This window comes from Benincasa hispida, chromosome 7 (genome assembly GCF_009727055.1).
Source record: "Benincasa hispida cultivar B227 chromosome 7, ASM972705v1, whole genome shotgun sequence".
NCBI classification, from domain to species: Eukaryota; Viridiplantae; Streptophyta; class Magnoliopsida; order Cucurbitales; family Cucurbitaceae; genus Benincasa; species Benincasa hispida.
The window spans coordinates 47,814,427-47,831,581 of NC_052355.1; the positions used below are offsets into that span (position 1 = coordinate 47,814,427).

Genomic DNA, 17,155 nt, shown 5'->3' on the forward strand with positions numbered 1-17,155 from the left:
ATGAAGCACAGATACAGATACGACTACACGATACGGATACGATCGGATACGGCGATTCGTCAATTTCTAAAAAACTAAGATACGGATACGTCTACGGATACGTCGTTTTTTATATTTCTTTAAACATATCTATTTCTAGAAAAAATGAGGATACTGATATGTTGAAGATACATTATTTTTCTTTTAAAAAATATAGGATATAGATAAATTTAGCATACAAGTTAATAACAATAGCACAAAATAGAATACAAACACTAAAATACAATACAAAAAAGCAACATCTAAGATGTTGAAGTACAAAAGTTAATAAAATGCAATAAAAAAGTGACTCATATTGTCCAGAAGAAGAAGAAAAAGATTAGAGAGAGAAGTATGAAGATAAACAAAGAACTTATTGTTGAAGATATCCAAATGGTTTATATTTTGGTAGACTTTGTGGAGACTCAAATGTGAAGATGGAGATTAGATGATTCTATTCTAGGGTTTGGTCCGTTATTTATTTTTTTTCTTTTAGTTTTGGACTCGAGTAGTGAGCTTTTTAAATAGGTTGCCTAATTTGAGATTCGAAAAGATTAAATGAGTTACTTGTCTTTTTTCTTTTAAAAAAACGTACGCATAGAAATAGATATGTCAAATTGCGTGTCAAATATGTATCTAAAAAGTATCTGAAAGTATAGATACGTCAAATCGCGTGTCAGAAACGTATCTGAGAAGTATCTGGAAGTATCAATATCTTATACGTGTCTGATACTGATTCTTTGCCTCACATGAAGTATCCGTGTTTCATAGATTTTTATCAATATTCTTCAGAGACTTTTATATTTTTCAACAACTATTTTCCAAAAATTTTCTTTATCATTTTCCACAATTCCATTATATTAAACTTAATCTCATCAATACCCACATATTCATCTTTTACATAATTTCTATCCCATACAATCATCATTTCTCTCAATTGTCACGTGTCAAGCATGCATGCATCCACCAACTACATCCACCTCTTGCTACATGCATCCACCTCACGTGTTCACATCCACATGCATCCACCTCCACCTCATGTCAGTAATGATATATATATTTATACATAAAAGAATAACCCTCGTTAACCTCATTATGAAATCTTCAACCTAAATTATCCTAGAAGTATGAAATAATGTTTCATCAACTATTTGATAAATAGGTTAAAATATTATTTTAGTCTTGGTACTTTGGAGTTTGTTTGATTTAAATTTTTTACTTTTAATAAATTTTATATTTAGGCCCCGTTTGGTAACATTTTATTTTTTATTTTTATTTTTGAAAATTAAGCCTATGGACACTACTTCCAAATTCAAATTTCTTCCTTTGTTATCTACTAATCATCAATGGTTTAAAAAATCAAGCCAAATTTTGATAATTAAAAAAATAGCTTTCAAAAAGTTGTTTTTATTTTTTGAATTTGCTGAGAATTTAATCATTGTACTTAAGAAATATGAAAAACATGGTAAGAAATGTACATGATATAGACTTAATTTTCAAAAATAAAAACAAAAGACAAAATGGTTAGCAATTAAATAATAATTGTTGCAAGTTATTTGAGGCAAGACCCAAAGTTTACGAACAGGCCTAAACCTAAATGTTACAGAAAAAAAAAGGCATATGAGAGTGCAGGTCCCAAAAGAAAAATATAAGTGAATTCATAATTATGGAGTTTGGAAAAAAGCATCAATTTAATTTAAGTTCACACAATTTAGTTATTAATTGATGAGAATCCAAATTCAATAGAGAAAGCATAATTTATGTCCCTAAACTATGGGATTGAATTAAAAATTTGAATTCATAATTATTCTTTTATTAAATCTTAAATTTAGTCCTTCAAAATTTTTCAAAAAATTAGTTAAATAATATTAATAATAATAATTTTTATGTAAGAAATGATACTATATAAATATATTTTCACAAGTTATAAAAAAATACAAATAAAGAACAATTATTTTTGGAAAAAATAAACCATAAACGAATTATAAGGATCAATTATAGAATTTATGGAAATTACCATCATTAAAATTAACATTTGAAAATACAAATATTGAATATTTAGACAAAGTTTCATTTTGACACCATAGTTAAACAAAATATCAAACTATAAATTTAATACCTATAATTACTTTTCTTTTTAATTTAATCTAGAAAAGAAAAGACAAGATTAATTGTTTTAAATGGAAAATAATTGAAAATATTTTCAATCAATAATAGATTGCGACAGACTCTTATTATCGAGTAATAGACTTCTATCAACAGACATAAAATTCATTTTAGACTCTTTTAATGATAGAAATCTATTTCAGTCTATTGTGAATAGACAATAATATTTTGATATTTTGCTATATTTATAAACAAGTCATCTCATTTTATTTATTTGAAAAAAAAAATCTCAAATAAAATTCTGATATAAACATTAAAAAGAGGAAAATATCTGATACTAAATGGGGGTGGGTCCAGTGGGGTCCGACGGTGGAAGCCGCTGTCATTTTGCCAAGGAGAAGTGGCGAAGCCTGTTTTGAATTTGGCGGTAACCCGAATTGCAAGGAATTAGAGCACTGCGCCATTTCTCACTCTTCATCTTTGATAACTCACTCAAACACAAAACACCGTCCGATTTTAACCGTCCTCCATAATTATCCTTCCTCTGATTCTTCCTACTCTTCTAATTTTCTTTCTGTTATAACCCTAAAACCCCCGAAAATTATGATTCGCAGAAATTTTGGAGCTCAATTGATGGTTCACATGGCGTCTTTCATCTTCTGATCGTTTCTCCCAAGATTTTGACAAAAGTAATCTTCCTCACTTTCTGCTCCTTCCCTCTCCCGATCTCTTCCTTGTTTCTTTTGAATCATCGTATGATTTTTGTTTCTGCCATTGCTGTAATCTCGAAACGACATTCTTGTTTGTTGTTGTTGTTTTCTTTTGAATTGACCGCAATGATGTTGAGAATAGGAGTAGGGATTTATAAGTAATGAGATAGGGAAAAGAGTTGCCGTGGGGATGAAGAATCTGGTTTAGTGGTGTTGAAATTTGGATTTGAGAGATTTGTGTAATAGAAACGTGGTAAATTGCAGAGTATTGTGAGAGGAAGAGGAGGAGGATTGCGAGAGAAGAAGAATAATGTCTTCTTCAAACGATACTTCTTCTCCTTCATCGGATTCTGTTTCAAATTCAGATTCAAGTTTGCCGCCTGAAGGTTCGGATTCTTCTCCTCCTCCTCCTTCTCCTTATACTCCACCGTCATCGCAGCCAGATGATTTTTCAACGATGTTATTGCATCAAGCTGATGTTCCTCTGCCGTCGTCTTTTGCATCCATAATTAAAGCTCCACCTATCGAAAACATAGTTTCGCCATCTTCCTCACCTCCAGCTCCTCCAAATCCTGGAACTACACCGCCGGCTCCTACTGGCGGCTCCGATTCAAATGCATCCGACGAGAATCCATCGCCACCGCCTGAAGATTCTGCTTCGCCACCGCCGTCTCCTCCGCCGTCGCCTCGTCCACCACCGCCTTCACCACCGCCTCCACAACTGCCGTCTGAGGTTGGCGTCTCTGATCCTCCACCTTCCCCTGCTCCGACCACAAAAGCATCTCCGGCACCTCCAGGAAGTCCACCTTCTCCAATATCTGAGGATGAACCCTCTATTCCGGTGAATCAAAGCGCCGTTCAGGCTCCTAGTACAGCCGAGGAGCCTCCACCATCTGAACAAACGGATCCTCTTCCTCCAACAGAAAATCCAGTCGCGATTCCTTCACCAGGTGCAAAACCGGCGACGGGGAAACGAACTCCGAGTCCACCTCAAGGAATACCTACTCCCACATCAGAATCTAATATTCTTTCACCTCCCACAGCCACCTCCACTCGCACTCCGAACAATTCACCTCATTCCACCGACTCAACGCCAGTGAAATCACCACTAGGGCAGTCCAATGCACCATCGTCTGGCTCAAGTAGGCACACCGATGTTGCAGTAGGCGCTGCGGTTGCTGGAGTTTTCGTAATCGTTTTGTTTGCTGTGGTTTTTGTGTTCACAAGGAAGAAGAAAAGACGAGAGATGTATACTGGCCCCTACATGCCTCCTAATAATTTTTGTGTGAAATCAGGTATTAAAGAAATTTGGAAGTATTCGAAAGTAGTTTGCTGTTCTTCAATTTAGAAATTATGGTTTTGATCTGAATTATGTTAATTTTATTGTATGTTAGATGGAAATTACTATCCAGCTCAACATGGGGGCAACTCTGGTTCTACTGAAGGCTTCTACACTCAAGTCCCACATACCCCTGTTGGAAATAGCTTTGGGAGTCAAAAAGGAACAGGATACAGTGGCAGTGGAATGGAGTCAGGTGTTATAAACAGTGCCAAGTTCTTCTTTAGCTATGAAGAATTGATGGAGATTACGTCTGGATTTTCGCGTCAAAACATTCTTGGGGAAGGTGGGTTTGGATGTGTTTACCAGGGTTGGCTTCCAGAAGGAAAATCAGTGGCTGTGAAGCAACTCAAGGCAGGAAGTGGACAGGGGGAGAGGGAATTCAAGGCGGAAGTTGAGATTATCAGTCGTGTTCATCATCGACATTTGGTGTCTTTAGTGGGCTATTGCGTCTCTGAGCATCATAGATTGCTCATCTATGAGTTTGTTCCTAATAAGACTCTTGAGCATCATCTCCATAGCAGTATGGAACCTATCCTTGAGATCCACCATCACTTTAAAATAGATTTTGAGGTGGTGTTTGATGTTGGAAATATTTGACTTCTCCTGGCAGGTAATGGAGTGCCCGTATTGGATTGGTCCAAAAGACTCAAAATCGCTTTAGGAGCTGCAAAGGGTTTGGCATATCTTCATGAAGATTGTGAGTACATATCTCTAAATTCAAAAAGTTTTACTGAATTGAGCTGTTTTGATGTTACTGAGACGACATACTTTGCTAACTCCCCATCTCCTTTTGCTTCTATAGGCCATCCCAGAATTATCCACCGAGACATCAAGTCAGCCAACATTTTGCTGGATGATGCTTTTGAGGCGCAGGTACGTCCAGACCCATTTTTTCTTATAATTTTGAATCCGTACATGCTATTTTCTTGTTCCACAAGTCTCTGATTCCGATTTCAATGGACAACTTCAAACACAGGTTGCAGATTTTGGACTTGCGAAACTGACAAACGATACACACACCCATGTTTCCACTCGTGTCATGGGGACATTTGGGTGGGTTAACTCGACATCTACTAATCGGAGAACAATTTTTTGAGCCATCGTCTTTCCTTATAATACATCGTTTGTGTTTCAATGGCTTGCAGATACATGGCACCTGAGTATGCATCAAGTGGGAAATTGACAGACAGATCAGATGTATTTTCGTTTGGGGTTGTGCTTCTTGAGCTTATTACTGGTCGTAAGCCTGTTGATCCCACTCAGCCCCTAGGGGATGAGAGTTTGGTTGAATGGGTATGCAAATAAATGAACGAACATTTCAAACTTCTCCATTTTCTGTTATATTTATATGCTAAATTTTAGATGTTGAAGTTGAAGATCTTTCTTCATCTTCTTTGAGATGCACTTGAACAAATTCAGCAATGTTCTATCTTATGAATGTTGCAGGCTCGTCCACACCTCCTTCATGCCCTTGAAACTGGGGAGTTTGACGGATTGGTAGATCCACGACTTGGAAAACAGTATGTGGAAAGTGAAATGTTCAGAATGATTGAAGCAGCAGCTGCTTGCGTTCGTCATTCGGCTCCCAAAAGGCCTCGCATGGTTCAGGTTAACTTAATTGGATTCAAAACTCGATTTCATCTCTTCTCAACAAGCTCATTCATAAGTTGCAGTTCTCTTCTAATAATACTTTGGTGAACAGGTGGTGAGAGCATTAGACATTGAAAGTGACATGTCTGACCTCTCCAATGGTGTCAAATATGGCCAGAGCACCATCTACGATTCTGGACAATACAATCAAGACATTTCTAAATTCAGAAGAATGGCACTCGGTTCAGACAGCTTCGAATATGATATGTACAGTAGTGAATACAATTCCAGAGAAATGACTGCAAGTCGTGAATCATGGAGATTCGGAAATAACTCAAGTGGTGAATCAGAAACTCAAGCTTTTAAAGGACGAGCTGGGGCACCACATAGTCACCATAGCGGTCGACAATTCTAATATGATGTGCAAACAAGACGTAAATAATGTGTAAAGCTTCTTTCATTTTTCTTTTTCTCCCATTTTTGACTTAGTTGTTCTCTTTTTTTTTTTTATCATAAACTTATTCATCCTTCTAGACTAAGGAGGTGTGAAATAGTGTGATTTGGAACCTTACATTTGAGCTCCAACTAGTAAACACCATTTGTGGCTATGTCATTGATTCAAAAGAGGTTGATGAGCGATATTCTATTTCTGGTGATGTTGTGGTTGTTATATATATTGCATTTTGAATTTTTGACCACTGTATGCTATTTTTATATTTTCCTTGTGTCTACCAATTATGTTATGCATTCATAGATTTTGTTATTATACTTCCCCCCATTAAAAATAAATTAGCATTTTCTGTTGGAATAATAACCAGAAGAGAAGAAAGGAGCAGAAAGACACAGAAAAAAGAAGAAAAAAAAAACCAATCATTTTGATTGACTCATTTTGATGAAATAACAAGTTTCCTAACTCAAGTAGATTTATGTAACTGGTGCAGGTGATCAAACAGCTCAACTTTTGGATAATCCCTTGCCCTTTCTAAGATTTTGACATCGAGTCGGGTTATAAACACTCTCCCTTTGTTCAGCCTATTTTAATTGTCTGATTTCTCTGCTTGTTAGCTTGATCAGTGAGTCTCTCAATCTCTTTGGCTGAATGTCGTTTTCATTCGCCTATATATGCAGCAGAAAAACCAATCAGTAAAAAAAGAACTTTTAGACTAGTAATCTGAAGTTTCAGATCATAACAATGTTCTGAGTTATCAGATAACTTATTGCTGCACCAAACACGTTTTGGAAACTTTGAATATTCCATACTTAGAAGTACATAGGTATCTGAACACGAATGAATGTTACCTCAACGTGGAAAATGTTCAGGACCATACCCCCAAAGGTTGTAATATTGACATCAACAACCTGCAATCCCAATGAATCCATTGCCTCTATCGAGCTCACTACGCCGCCTTGTTTTCTCTTGCAGAATAGCTTGATTAAGAAATCTCTTTCATTAATTTGCATCACTTCCACTTCCACCTAACAACATTTTAACAAAAATGAACACTCTTTCCCTTTAATGTTTAATTGGAAGGGTTATTTGGGAAGAAGCTGTAAAGAACTTCTACCTCCATAGGCTTCTCCTCACCAAAGATAAACATTGGTTGATCATCCTGAACCAAAGGCCAACAATTAGTGTCATCATTTTTATTCTCTAATGGAGAAATCTTCAAGTGTATGTTCTTTTGGTCCTTGTGCTCCAATTGAATGAGTTCATTCTGGAGGCTTTTGACATTCTCTTCCAACTCTCTTATGTAGTTGATAGCATCCACAATGATTGATGCTCTATCCATCTAAGGGTTCCATCATATCAAACAGTAAAGAAGATTAATAAATATATCTAAACAAATTCACCATATGGTATTTGATAGTTAGTTTGAACCTTGGAGATATTAGGAACTAAAGCACGTAGAGCGTAGAGACGATCCCGAATCTTGTTTCTTCTCCTCCTCTCTGTCATGAGATTCTTGGATTTGAAAACTTCCTTCCCTTGTTTCCCTCCAGTTTTGGCTTCATCTTTCTCCAAGCTCTTTGAATATTTTGAAGCCACATCCCTTTGTTGCTCCAGCAAATCTTCTTGATGCATTTGGCTTTTGGATTCAAAAGACCTCTGAATTGGTTGGTTGAAGAGCCCACGTGAAATGAAACTCGAATAGGAATCAAAGTTTTGATGCTCATTGGAAGGCTTTGAGCCACTGGAAGATCCTTCACCACAGCTAGGAAAGCAGCTGGACTGGGATATTGAAGGAAGAATTTCTAATTTGGATTTGAAACCAAGCAAGGGCTGAGGATCAGGCCAGTCTACTGGATAGAATTTGGTAGATGAATGAAGTCTTTTCTCATTGAGGCCAGCATTCGGTTCACTCTCTTTATCAAATTCTTGCTCCACAGAGACATTACAGTGAGCCATTACAAAGTCTATAACCTCTCCCTCTCTTGCCATCTGATAGAAATTACACCCAAAATATGAAGAGAAGATTTTTCATAGCACAAATTTCATCTGTATTCTTACTCTTAGTTCTCAGTACTTACATGTTTTGTAGCAAAAAGCTCCACAATTCCACCAGAAACTGGAATTAGAACTCGAGTTCCAGTCAACTCCTGCCAAATAAGATGGCATTGCACAGAACTTAATCGAAATCAACCAGCCATAAGCTGCAACCAAATTAAGAAAAATGAAAAAGAAGAGAAACCCACATGTGAAAAGCTTGAAATCGAAGAAACTTCACCACTTGTAAGCCACATGGGTTGATTCGAAATCAAAACATCCCCATGGACCCTGCGAAAAAAAATCCGAATAGAAAGTAATATTGTCAGCAGTTTCACCATTATTGGTAAACAGTTCTAAGTTCTAAGTAGCTTATACCCAGAGTTTAATGCTATTGAAGAAGGGAACTGCGCAAGTGCTTGGCATGCATTTGTCCTTCTAAAATGTCGAAACCGAGTATCCTTACAAAACATAGCCGGAATCGTCTCTCCGGCTTCCTTTTTCCCGCTGGCATCGGAAACTCCACCGCTACAGCAGCAACCAACCCAATCAATGAACCTAAAAACAACAACAGTCATCCATTAAAGATCAAATACACCATTTTCAACGAAATCAAAATATATACCTGGAAGAAGAATCATCCCTTGATTTCCAAACAATGCAATAATCCCAAAGTTTGGTCTCCACTAAAGCTCTAAGACATTCCAGAGCTCCCTGAAAGCTTCTCATTGTCTCTGGCTTTCGATTTCTTCTCCACAACTGACTCTATAAGAAAAAGGATAACTAACATTAGGTTCAGAAAAGGGAAAATCAGAATCGGTTTTCAAAAACAGAAATCTGATGTTGCTTCAAGAAGAAAGAGAGAGAGAGAGTTTTGACTGACCAATGAGAAGTGAGAAGAGAAACAGAAAACGATGGAATCAAATCGTTGAAATGAAAGCTACCCATAACCGTAACTGGTGTGAAAGAGAATAATATTAGAAAATGGAAAATGAGAGAGTTGATTGGGATAGAATGGATTGGATTGGACCGTACTGTGTGGAAAAAATTAAAATAAATTAAAATTCTGGCCATGTCCTTGTTCTTCTTGTTCTTAGTAATGTTGATTTCGAAAGAGTACGGCTCTGTGTTCTGCACTTACAACCGCTGAGAAGCTCAATGATATGTATTTGTAGAAGAAAAGGACAATTATTAACCACTACCCTTTTCTTTTTTACACCTTTCTTTCCTGTCCCTTCGTTAGTTATATAATTCTTACGAACGTAATTGATATAAAAAATAATACATTGTCAAAGGGTTTTATTTAAAAAAATAAGTCATTTTAAAAAAAATTGGAGTGTTGGATAACTACTCAAAATAATTTTTCAAGTATATTTTAATCCATTTTTATCAAAAGTGTTTAAATAAAAATGAATTTTTTACAAAAAAAATTTTCGATTTAATCCAAAACGGGCCCATAATAATACTTGAAATCTCAATGGTAGATTTTAAATAAATACCTAAGCCTTGTTTGGTAAGTATTTGATTATTGAAAATAAAATTAAATCTATTTGTTCTTAATTTCATACCATTATTTTCATCTTTCTTTAAGTAAAGGAATTGAATACTTAGTTTAGTTTTTGAAAATATTAGTAAAAGGTATATAACAAAGCAAGAAATTTAAGTTGGAAATAGTATTTAAAGGCTTAATTTTTAAAAACTAAAAACAAAATATTAAGGTCTCGTTTGATAATCATTTCGTTTTTCGTTTTTTGTTTTTGAAAATTAAGTCTATTTCTTCTCAATTTCTTATAGAGACTTGCATTTTTTTTAAGTATAATGATTGAATTCTTAGCCAAATTTCAAAAACAGAAACAAGTTTTTAAAAGCTATTTTTTCTTTAGTTTTCAAATTTTTACTTGATTTTTTAAACGAATAATAAAAACTGAATAACATATGAAAAAATTTGGAGGTGGAAATGCTCCTAAACTTATTGTGAAATTGGTTGAATAAAAGATTTATTACCTTTTGTAAAATTTAAAATTCGTTACTGGATCCACTTTGACCCAACTTTATATATATATATAGACACATACATACATATATATCTTCTTTTTCTTCTTATTCTTATTATTATTTGAAGCAATCCCAACTTTATATTTGTTAAACTAAAAAATGCCAAATAAAAATTCAAATGCTACTCAAATTGAATACAAAATGTTGTATAGCACAATTAGAAGTCTTAGTATTCCTAGAAGTTGTCTTCTCCGACTAATGAAACTTGGTTAAATTATAAAAAATCTTCTTTAGTTTAAGCAAGTTTTAATTATGACTCAATTTTTAAACGTTGGTTTTTTTTCTTTTCGAGCCAACCTCTAGTACGCATTTCTATCTTTGTTTTAACCACGATAATAATAATAATAATGAAATGGTTACTTTAAAATGAGTTCCGAGAGTTAAGAGTCAAAATAGAACTCTTGAAAAGGCAGAAACATACTTAAAATCTACCCAAAGTTCATGAGCATGATTAAAACTCATTGCTTGTTATATACTTCTATTCTTACAACTCACCACCATATCACATTTCTATTTTCAATTTACCGAAAAATGTAATGAGATGAGTGATATAAAACAGTTTAAAGTCTATGAGAATTTTGTAAAATTTTTTATTCAGCCGTAACATTAAAATTAAGGTTAAAAATTATTTTTACTTCCTATAACAATTTAATCCTTGAAATTTGGTTTGTAACGATTTAGTTTCTAAACTTTAAATTTTGTAACAATTTAGTCTCTAAACTTTATTATGTAACAATTTAGTTCTTAATGTAAAAATTAGTGATAAGATTTAATGAGATTTCTTGCTAAATAAATCGATAAACTAATTAGAGACATGATATTTTTTATAAAATACAAAGTATAAGTAAAATAATAAAAATTGACATTTAATTTTGATAAATTCTTTTACGTAAGAGACTAAATCGTTATAAATTTAAAAATAGGACTAAATTGTTATATACTAAAGTTTAGAGACTAAATTGTTACAAACCAAAATTTAGGGACTAAATTCCAAAAGTGTTTTTTAACCTAAAATTAATCGATTAAATTAATTATAGGAGTAAAAAAATGTCAATATTTTAAATGTCGATATTTTTGGATTTTTCTTTAAAATAATATTTTAAAATATATAATGACAAAAATAAGGCAGAAGTGAAAGTATTGTCAAAAATAGGTTTTTAAATCGTGTACCCGGTACACAATTACACCTTAATCGTGTACACAGTACACGATTAGCCTTAAATCGTGTACCAGGTACACGAGTTCCTGTTGATCTGGCACGCGCAGTCTGCCATGGCAGTCATGCAGCGTTGATTGAGGTAATCCTGTACCCGGTACACGACTTCCTCCTCCATTAAACCGCGTCGTGCCTCTTCTTCTTCCTCATCCGAGCACTTCTCCGTCCACTATTTATTTCGTCTTCTCCCTCCAATTTAATCAGACGACTACTTTTCCTGATACAATTCAATCACGGGGCGATTTATCACACCTGACAACGCTTACTATTACTGCATGGTAATAGATTTAAATTCAGATATTTTCCATATATATGATATGAATATTGTTTAATATTTATTTTTTTTATTGTACAGAATAATTTTATCGGCGATGTACAACAATTAAGTGCATAACAACTTACCAGACTTGGGTTTAATGTGTCAGCAAACATTGGTCAACGTAGAAGATATTATTCAACAAATAAGACGACTCAATGTTGCTGACACCGATCGAAGACGTATTCGTAGTAGACGACAGCGACAACAGGGTGGACACAAAGACAAACCCATGAGAGGTAAGGACCAGGGGGGTCATTTTTGAATTTCATGTAAACTTTCATTTTCAAATTGTAAATTAAAGAACTAATTGTAAATATTCTTTAATATCATGAAATTTTTTGTAATATGAGTGCAAGATAATTATGTTTTCATTGTAGATTAAATATATAATTAAGTTTAATAATGAAGGAATTTGTGGACTCATTCCTAAAGTCTTAATATTATCGTATATCTCCAATTAAAAAATAATAATTAGTCAACACACTAAAAAAACAAAAAATAAATAAATAAATCGTGGATCGGGTCCACGAGTTTGCATCTCACCGTTCAACCAGTCAGCTGACGTGGTGCTAACTGGATTAAACGGTACTTGTGCACCAGATACATGAGTTTGCCACATGGCAATCGTGTATCCCGTACACGATTTCACTACCCCAATTTTGTCAATAGTTTCGTCAAACATCTATTCTTAGAAAAAGTTTCCATCTTACCATATTTTTGTCATTATATATTAAAAAACATTATTTTTTTTTTAAAAAAATCCTATTTTTGCAACATATTTTGCACCTTGCACGTGCCAGGCGAAAGGAGGAACTGGAGCTGCGACTCTGATTTTAGTGGGCTTGGGCTTTCAGATTCGAATTTGGGCTCTTGGAGTTCATCGGTTTGTCCGTATCCCAGATTCATAAGAAATTTTGGAATACTTCAAAATTTTTAAAACTACCTAACAAAATTACCTTTTTGTCCCTAGTTTTTCTTTTAATAACAAATTTAGATCTTGTTTCTATTTGTTGTTTGAATTTCAAAACGTTACACCTTTAATTTCTAAATTCTGAATTTATTTTTAGTTTAGTCTCTATATTTCAAAACATTATAATTTTATTCTTGAAGTTTTAGTTTTGTCTCAATTTGATTTTTAGTTTCAATATTTATACTTTTAATCTTGATTTTTCACTAAATAATCACTTTTAATCTTTAGTCATAATGTATATTAATAATGTAAATCTTGTAACTCAGGAACCAAATTGAGACAAAACTCAAACTTTAAGGATAAAGTTGTAACATTTTGATATCTAGATTCCATAATATTAATATTGTTTTTTGTGGTTTGTTATGTAGGGTTTAATTGAAATCAAACTCAATTCTAAAGTTAAAAATGTAGCATTTTGAAACCTAAGGAGAAAAAAATATCTTTTTTTCCAAACTAAAGCTAACCTTTTCCATTTGTTTTTCTCTTTTTGAAGAAAATACAATTATAAGGTCATATAGTTTATCTCTAAATTGGGATCAATTAATGTAATATTCTCTATTAAAAATGAGATTTGTCCATCCAAACATAGTAATAAGGACAATGAAACTCATCATCGGTATATTATCTAACCAACGTGAGACTTTATTTCTATTCTTAGGGGTTGTTTGGCTCACTAAGTGAATTTAATAAGTCTAGAGTTAATATGTTGGAACAAATTTAAAATTATTAAAATCAATTTTGGCATGCTTAAAATTATTTGGTAACATGTCTTTAATCACTCAAAATAAATTTAATATTTAATTTTACACTTTTAAATGCAATTTTCATATCATTGAAGTTGGTTTTAAATGATACAATTTATGTTTTATAGTGATTTTAAAAATGACAAAATTGATTTTGACTATTTTAGAATCACTTTTAAACATGTGTTTAGGGAGTAGAGTTGTAAGATGAAGTTTTTCGATAAATGTAAAAAATAAATAAATGGAAGAATGAAAAGTATAGATAAAGAAAAGATGTAGTCCATAATTGTGAAAATAGAAAAAGAGATAAAGATTGAGTTATACGAATGAATGTGCAATTTTATGAAGTTGGTGAACAAAACCGTCATTGACATGGTTAAGAGATAAGACAAATAATTTCCTCAATCTGCTAAACTCAAAATAATAATCATTACTGGTAATCCAAAATTTAAATAAATCTTAGGGTGTGTTTGGTAGGTGATAAAAGTAGAGAGTTGAGTTGAGTTGAGTTGGTAATTATTATCTGGAGAGTTAAATTATCTGGGGAGTTAAATTGTTTGTGTTTATTTGCAGAGTTGAGTTGAGTTGATAATTATTGTCTTTGTTTGTTGTGCAGAGTTGAGTTGAGGGATCTGATAAAGTTTTTGTAAATGAGATTAGTTCTATTTTTTTCTGTTTGTTTTTTTAATTCATTCTTTTATTTTTTAGTTTTATGTTTTGCTATTGTTGATTAATTTTCAAATATACACGTATTTTCTCAAATCATTTATGACATAAACTGGACAATCTCAATTTTTTTTTCTCAATTTGTAAAACATAATAGATTATTTTTCATATATTCTTTTCAAAAACTGTAATAATTCCAATTCTCTTCAATCTGTAAAATATACCAACAAAATATATTTCATATTGTTGTTTAATTAATTGGTATATTGTATATTATATGTATATATATTGAAGGTAATTATCCCAATTACTAATTGGTATATTGTATGTATATATATTGAATCTTGCTAACTTAACATTATTATATCACATATCATACAGTTATTTTTATATAATATGGATAGTATATTTGGAATTGAAATTGTACATAGGATAATTAATTTTCATTTGATTATGATGGTGAAAATGTGATGTAGTACAGTAACATTTTTTCATAAGATCACAAAAATAATATGAACCGACTGAACATGTGGCCGTTTCTAAAAAAAGTTCACAAAATATATGTTCTTTTCGATATTTATAATATACGTGTCATAATACAAACACAAAAATTACATTTAATGACGTATGCAAAAGTTATAATTTTTTTGACGATAAAAAAAAAAATCTGGGAAGAATCTAAAAGACGAATATGAGAAAAGAGAGAAAGAAATGAAAATATAACTGGTTTTTAGGGTTAGTTTTGAGTGGGTATAAAATGTGGTTTTAATAACTTTTTTCTTTAGATAATAAATACCAATCCACTTCAACAACTCATACTCATTTATCAAACATCCTTAATGAATCCGCTTTAATAAGAGTTCGAGTTCTCCCACCTCCATTATTCGGAATCATATTCTCTGGCTTTATTCGAAGCCTCATTCTTCCATTACTTTTAACACACAAAAGTACCCAAAAACATCTGTTAATTGAAGTTGCCGTGAGCTTGAAGATATACGATCAAAAAGATTTCAACTACTTAAGATTCCTACTCTTGAATTCAACAGCATCCATTGAATAACATCAAAGATTGATGATTGAATTGAAGCTTGTCATTACTCATTAGATTAGAACAAACATCAAGTGAAAAGAGAAAAAAACAGAGGAAAAAGAAAAAATCCACACTGTTATAACTTGATACGATGAAATTGGGCATTTTCATTTTTCTATGTTGTTTTATTAGTACCCATCAAACATGATGCCCTGCAGCTTTGAAATTGAAATCCCCTTCATGATGATCAGTATGCTTGATTTCACTCCTCGTTTCACCGCCATTTTCAAAGGGTTTGAAGCTATTTCCATGGCCGTTAGGCCCATTAGTCCCATTACCATTCCCATTGCTTTTCCCTTTGCTTCCTCCATTTCCACCAGAAGATGGGAATTTGCCTTTGTTCCCATTTGGGTTTCTCAAATCAAATCCAAATTCAATGTCTCCTTCTTTATCAGGATGCAATTTGGGTTCTTTTCCTCTAGGACGAGCGCCGCTGTGGGTTTTCTCCGGCTTCGGCCTCTGGCCGTTTTCAACTCGCCGGTTACACAGACGGCCAAGGAAACAAGCAAGAGCCGATATGACAACAATAACGGCAAGAACTATAAAAACTGCCCCAAATGAGCCGTTGGAATGATGGGAAGGAGGAGGTTGGCTGCCGACCGTCGCGGCGGTGTTGGGATAAACAAAAGCCGGCTGCTGCTGCTGTTGCTGTTGCGGTTGCTGTTGCTGTTGCTGTTGAAGTTCCGACATGTCGGCTAAGGTTAATGAGAATTTGAATTTAGGAGAAATTAAGGAAGTGGGGGATTGGTATTTCAGGCTATTAAGAAGCTGATATGAAATATGGAGGTGGTGCTTTGAGTGGAAGAGAAGGGAGAGATATGGAATTTACTGAAGAAAGAAGCAAGAAGGTTGCATAGGGAAGAGGGTTATGTATAATGAATGGGATTCTAAAAAATGGGATTTAAGAGAGGATAGAAAAAAAAGAGGTCAAAAAGGGAGGAACTTTCTTTTGGTAAAGAGACAGACAGCTAAACATATTCTTTGAGGTAGTTCTTTTAAATTTTGAGTTTTAATGAAGAGAAGAAGTGGTATTTTGATTGATGATTATATTGTTGGACATAAAAATAAGGATATAGTTTAGCATATTAAAAGAAAACTAACTATTTAAAGGAATTTTTAGACAACAATCACTCTCAATCACTATTCTTTTTTTGCCGAACATCTATATGGATATCTTATTTTCATTTGATAATGATTTTATTTGTTTTGCTTTTTACCTTTATAAAGATAACACATTTGAATCTTAGTTGAATTTCAAAAACAAAATTAGGTTTTAGACAATGTTAAATTTTGACGAGGAATAAAAGCAAAGAAACTATAAGTGAAAGAAGTGTTCACCGTCTTGATTTTTGGAGTAGAAAATAAAAATAATATAATTGTTATCTAATGGAATTTGCAATTTAATTTTCTTATACCATAGTCTTATGAGTACTACTATTTATTATCATCTATATTAGCATCATTTAAAATTGACGTGAGATTCAATAATATTAAAATATTAATTAATAAAACAAAAATTAGAGTTCAACAAGTACTCAAGAAAGATTCGAATATCAAAGAAGAAAGAATCAAGTATGATATTGTCCTTCGCTTTTGTCATGTTCTTTCTGAGGAGAACAAAGCTGCTCATGCCTTTGCTACTTTGACATCCTTCTAGATTATTTTTTTTATTTGAAAAGATTCTTTTTCAGATAGCATTCTCTCTATCGTTTTTTATGAAAAAATTAGGTTGTAATTTTCTCTCCGACCTAAAAAAAAAAAAGAACAAGGATGTAGTATTGGAATACTACAAATTTTTCCTTCAAACAAGGGTGATTTGAGGGGGAGAAGAGCAAAAGAGACAAA

General features: G+C 33.1%; 3 protein-coding genes across 4 annotated transcripts; 1 reads left to right on the plus strand and 2 right to left on the minus strand.

Moving 5' to 3' along the window:
* Positions 1-2,476: 2,476 nt before the first annotated feature.
* LOC120081850 (proline-rich receptor-like protein kinase PERK13) lies at positions 2,477-6,407 on the plus strand. Its single transcript, XM_039037025.1, has 8 exons — positions 2,477-4,129; positions 4,229-4,696; positions 4,787-4,873; positions 4,979-5,049; positions 5,153-5,229; positions 5,322-5,469; positions 5,623-5,784; positions 5,879-6,407. The coding sequence occupies exons 1-8, from the start codon at positions 3,145-3,147 to the stop codon at positions 6,179-6,181; spliced, it is 2,301 nt and encodes a 766-aa protein (XP_038892953.1). The 5' UTR covers positions 2,477-3,144; the 3' UTR covers positions 6,182-6,407.
* A 215-nt stretch (positions 6,408-6,622) lies between these two features.
* On the minus strand, positions 6,623-9,411 carry LOC120081926 (transcription factor ABORTED MICROSPORES). 2 transcript variants are annotated; one of them, XM_039037109.1, is made up of 10 exons: positions 9,287-9,411; positions 9,135-9,207; positions 8,877-9,016; positions 8,630-8,809; positions 8,461-8,542; positions 8,296-8,364; positions 7,646-8,206; positions 7,332-7,556; positions 7,066-7,242; positions 6,623-6,882 (listed from the first exon to the last, which is right to left on the minus strand). In XM_039037109.1, the coding sequence occupies exons 3-10, from the start codon at positions 8,978-8,980 to the stop codon at positions 6,799-6,801; spliced, it is 1,482 nt and encodes a 493-aa protein (XP_038893037.1). In that variant the 5' UTR covers positions 8,981-9,016; positions 9,135-9,207; positions 9,287-9,411; the 3' UTR covers positions 6,623-6,798. The 2 variants fall into 2 exon arrangements, with proteins under 2 accessions (XP_038893037.1, XP_038893038.1); XM_039037110.1 differs by having other exon boundaries at positions 8,630-8,779; positions 9,135-9,380.
* Positions 9,412-15,289: 5,878 nt separating this feature from the next.
* On the minus strand, positions 15,290-16,291 carry LOC120081701. The gene has a single exon (XM_039036792.1). The coding sequence runs from the start codon at positions 15,998-16,000 to the stop codon at positions 15,449-15,451; it is 552 nt and encodes a 183-aa protein (XP_038892720.1). The 5' UTR covers positions 16,001-16,291; the 3' UTR covers positions 15,290-15,448.
* Between the last annotated feature and the right edge of the window lie 864 nt (positions 16,292-17,155).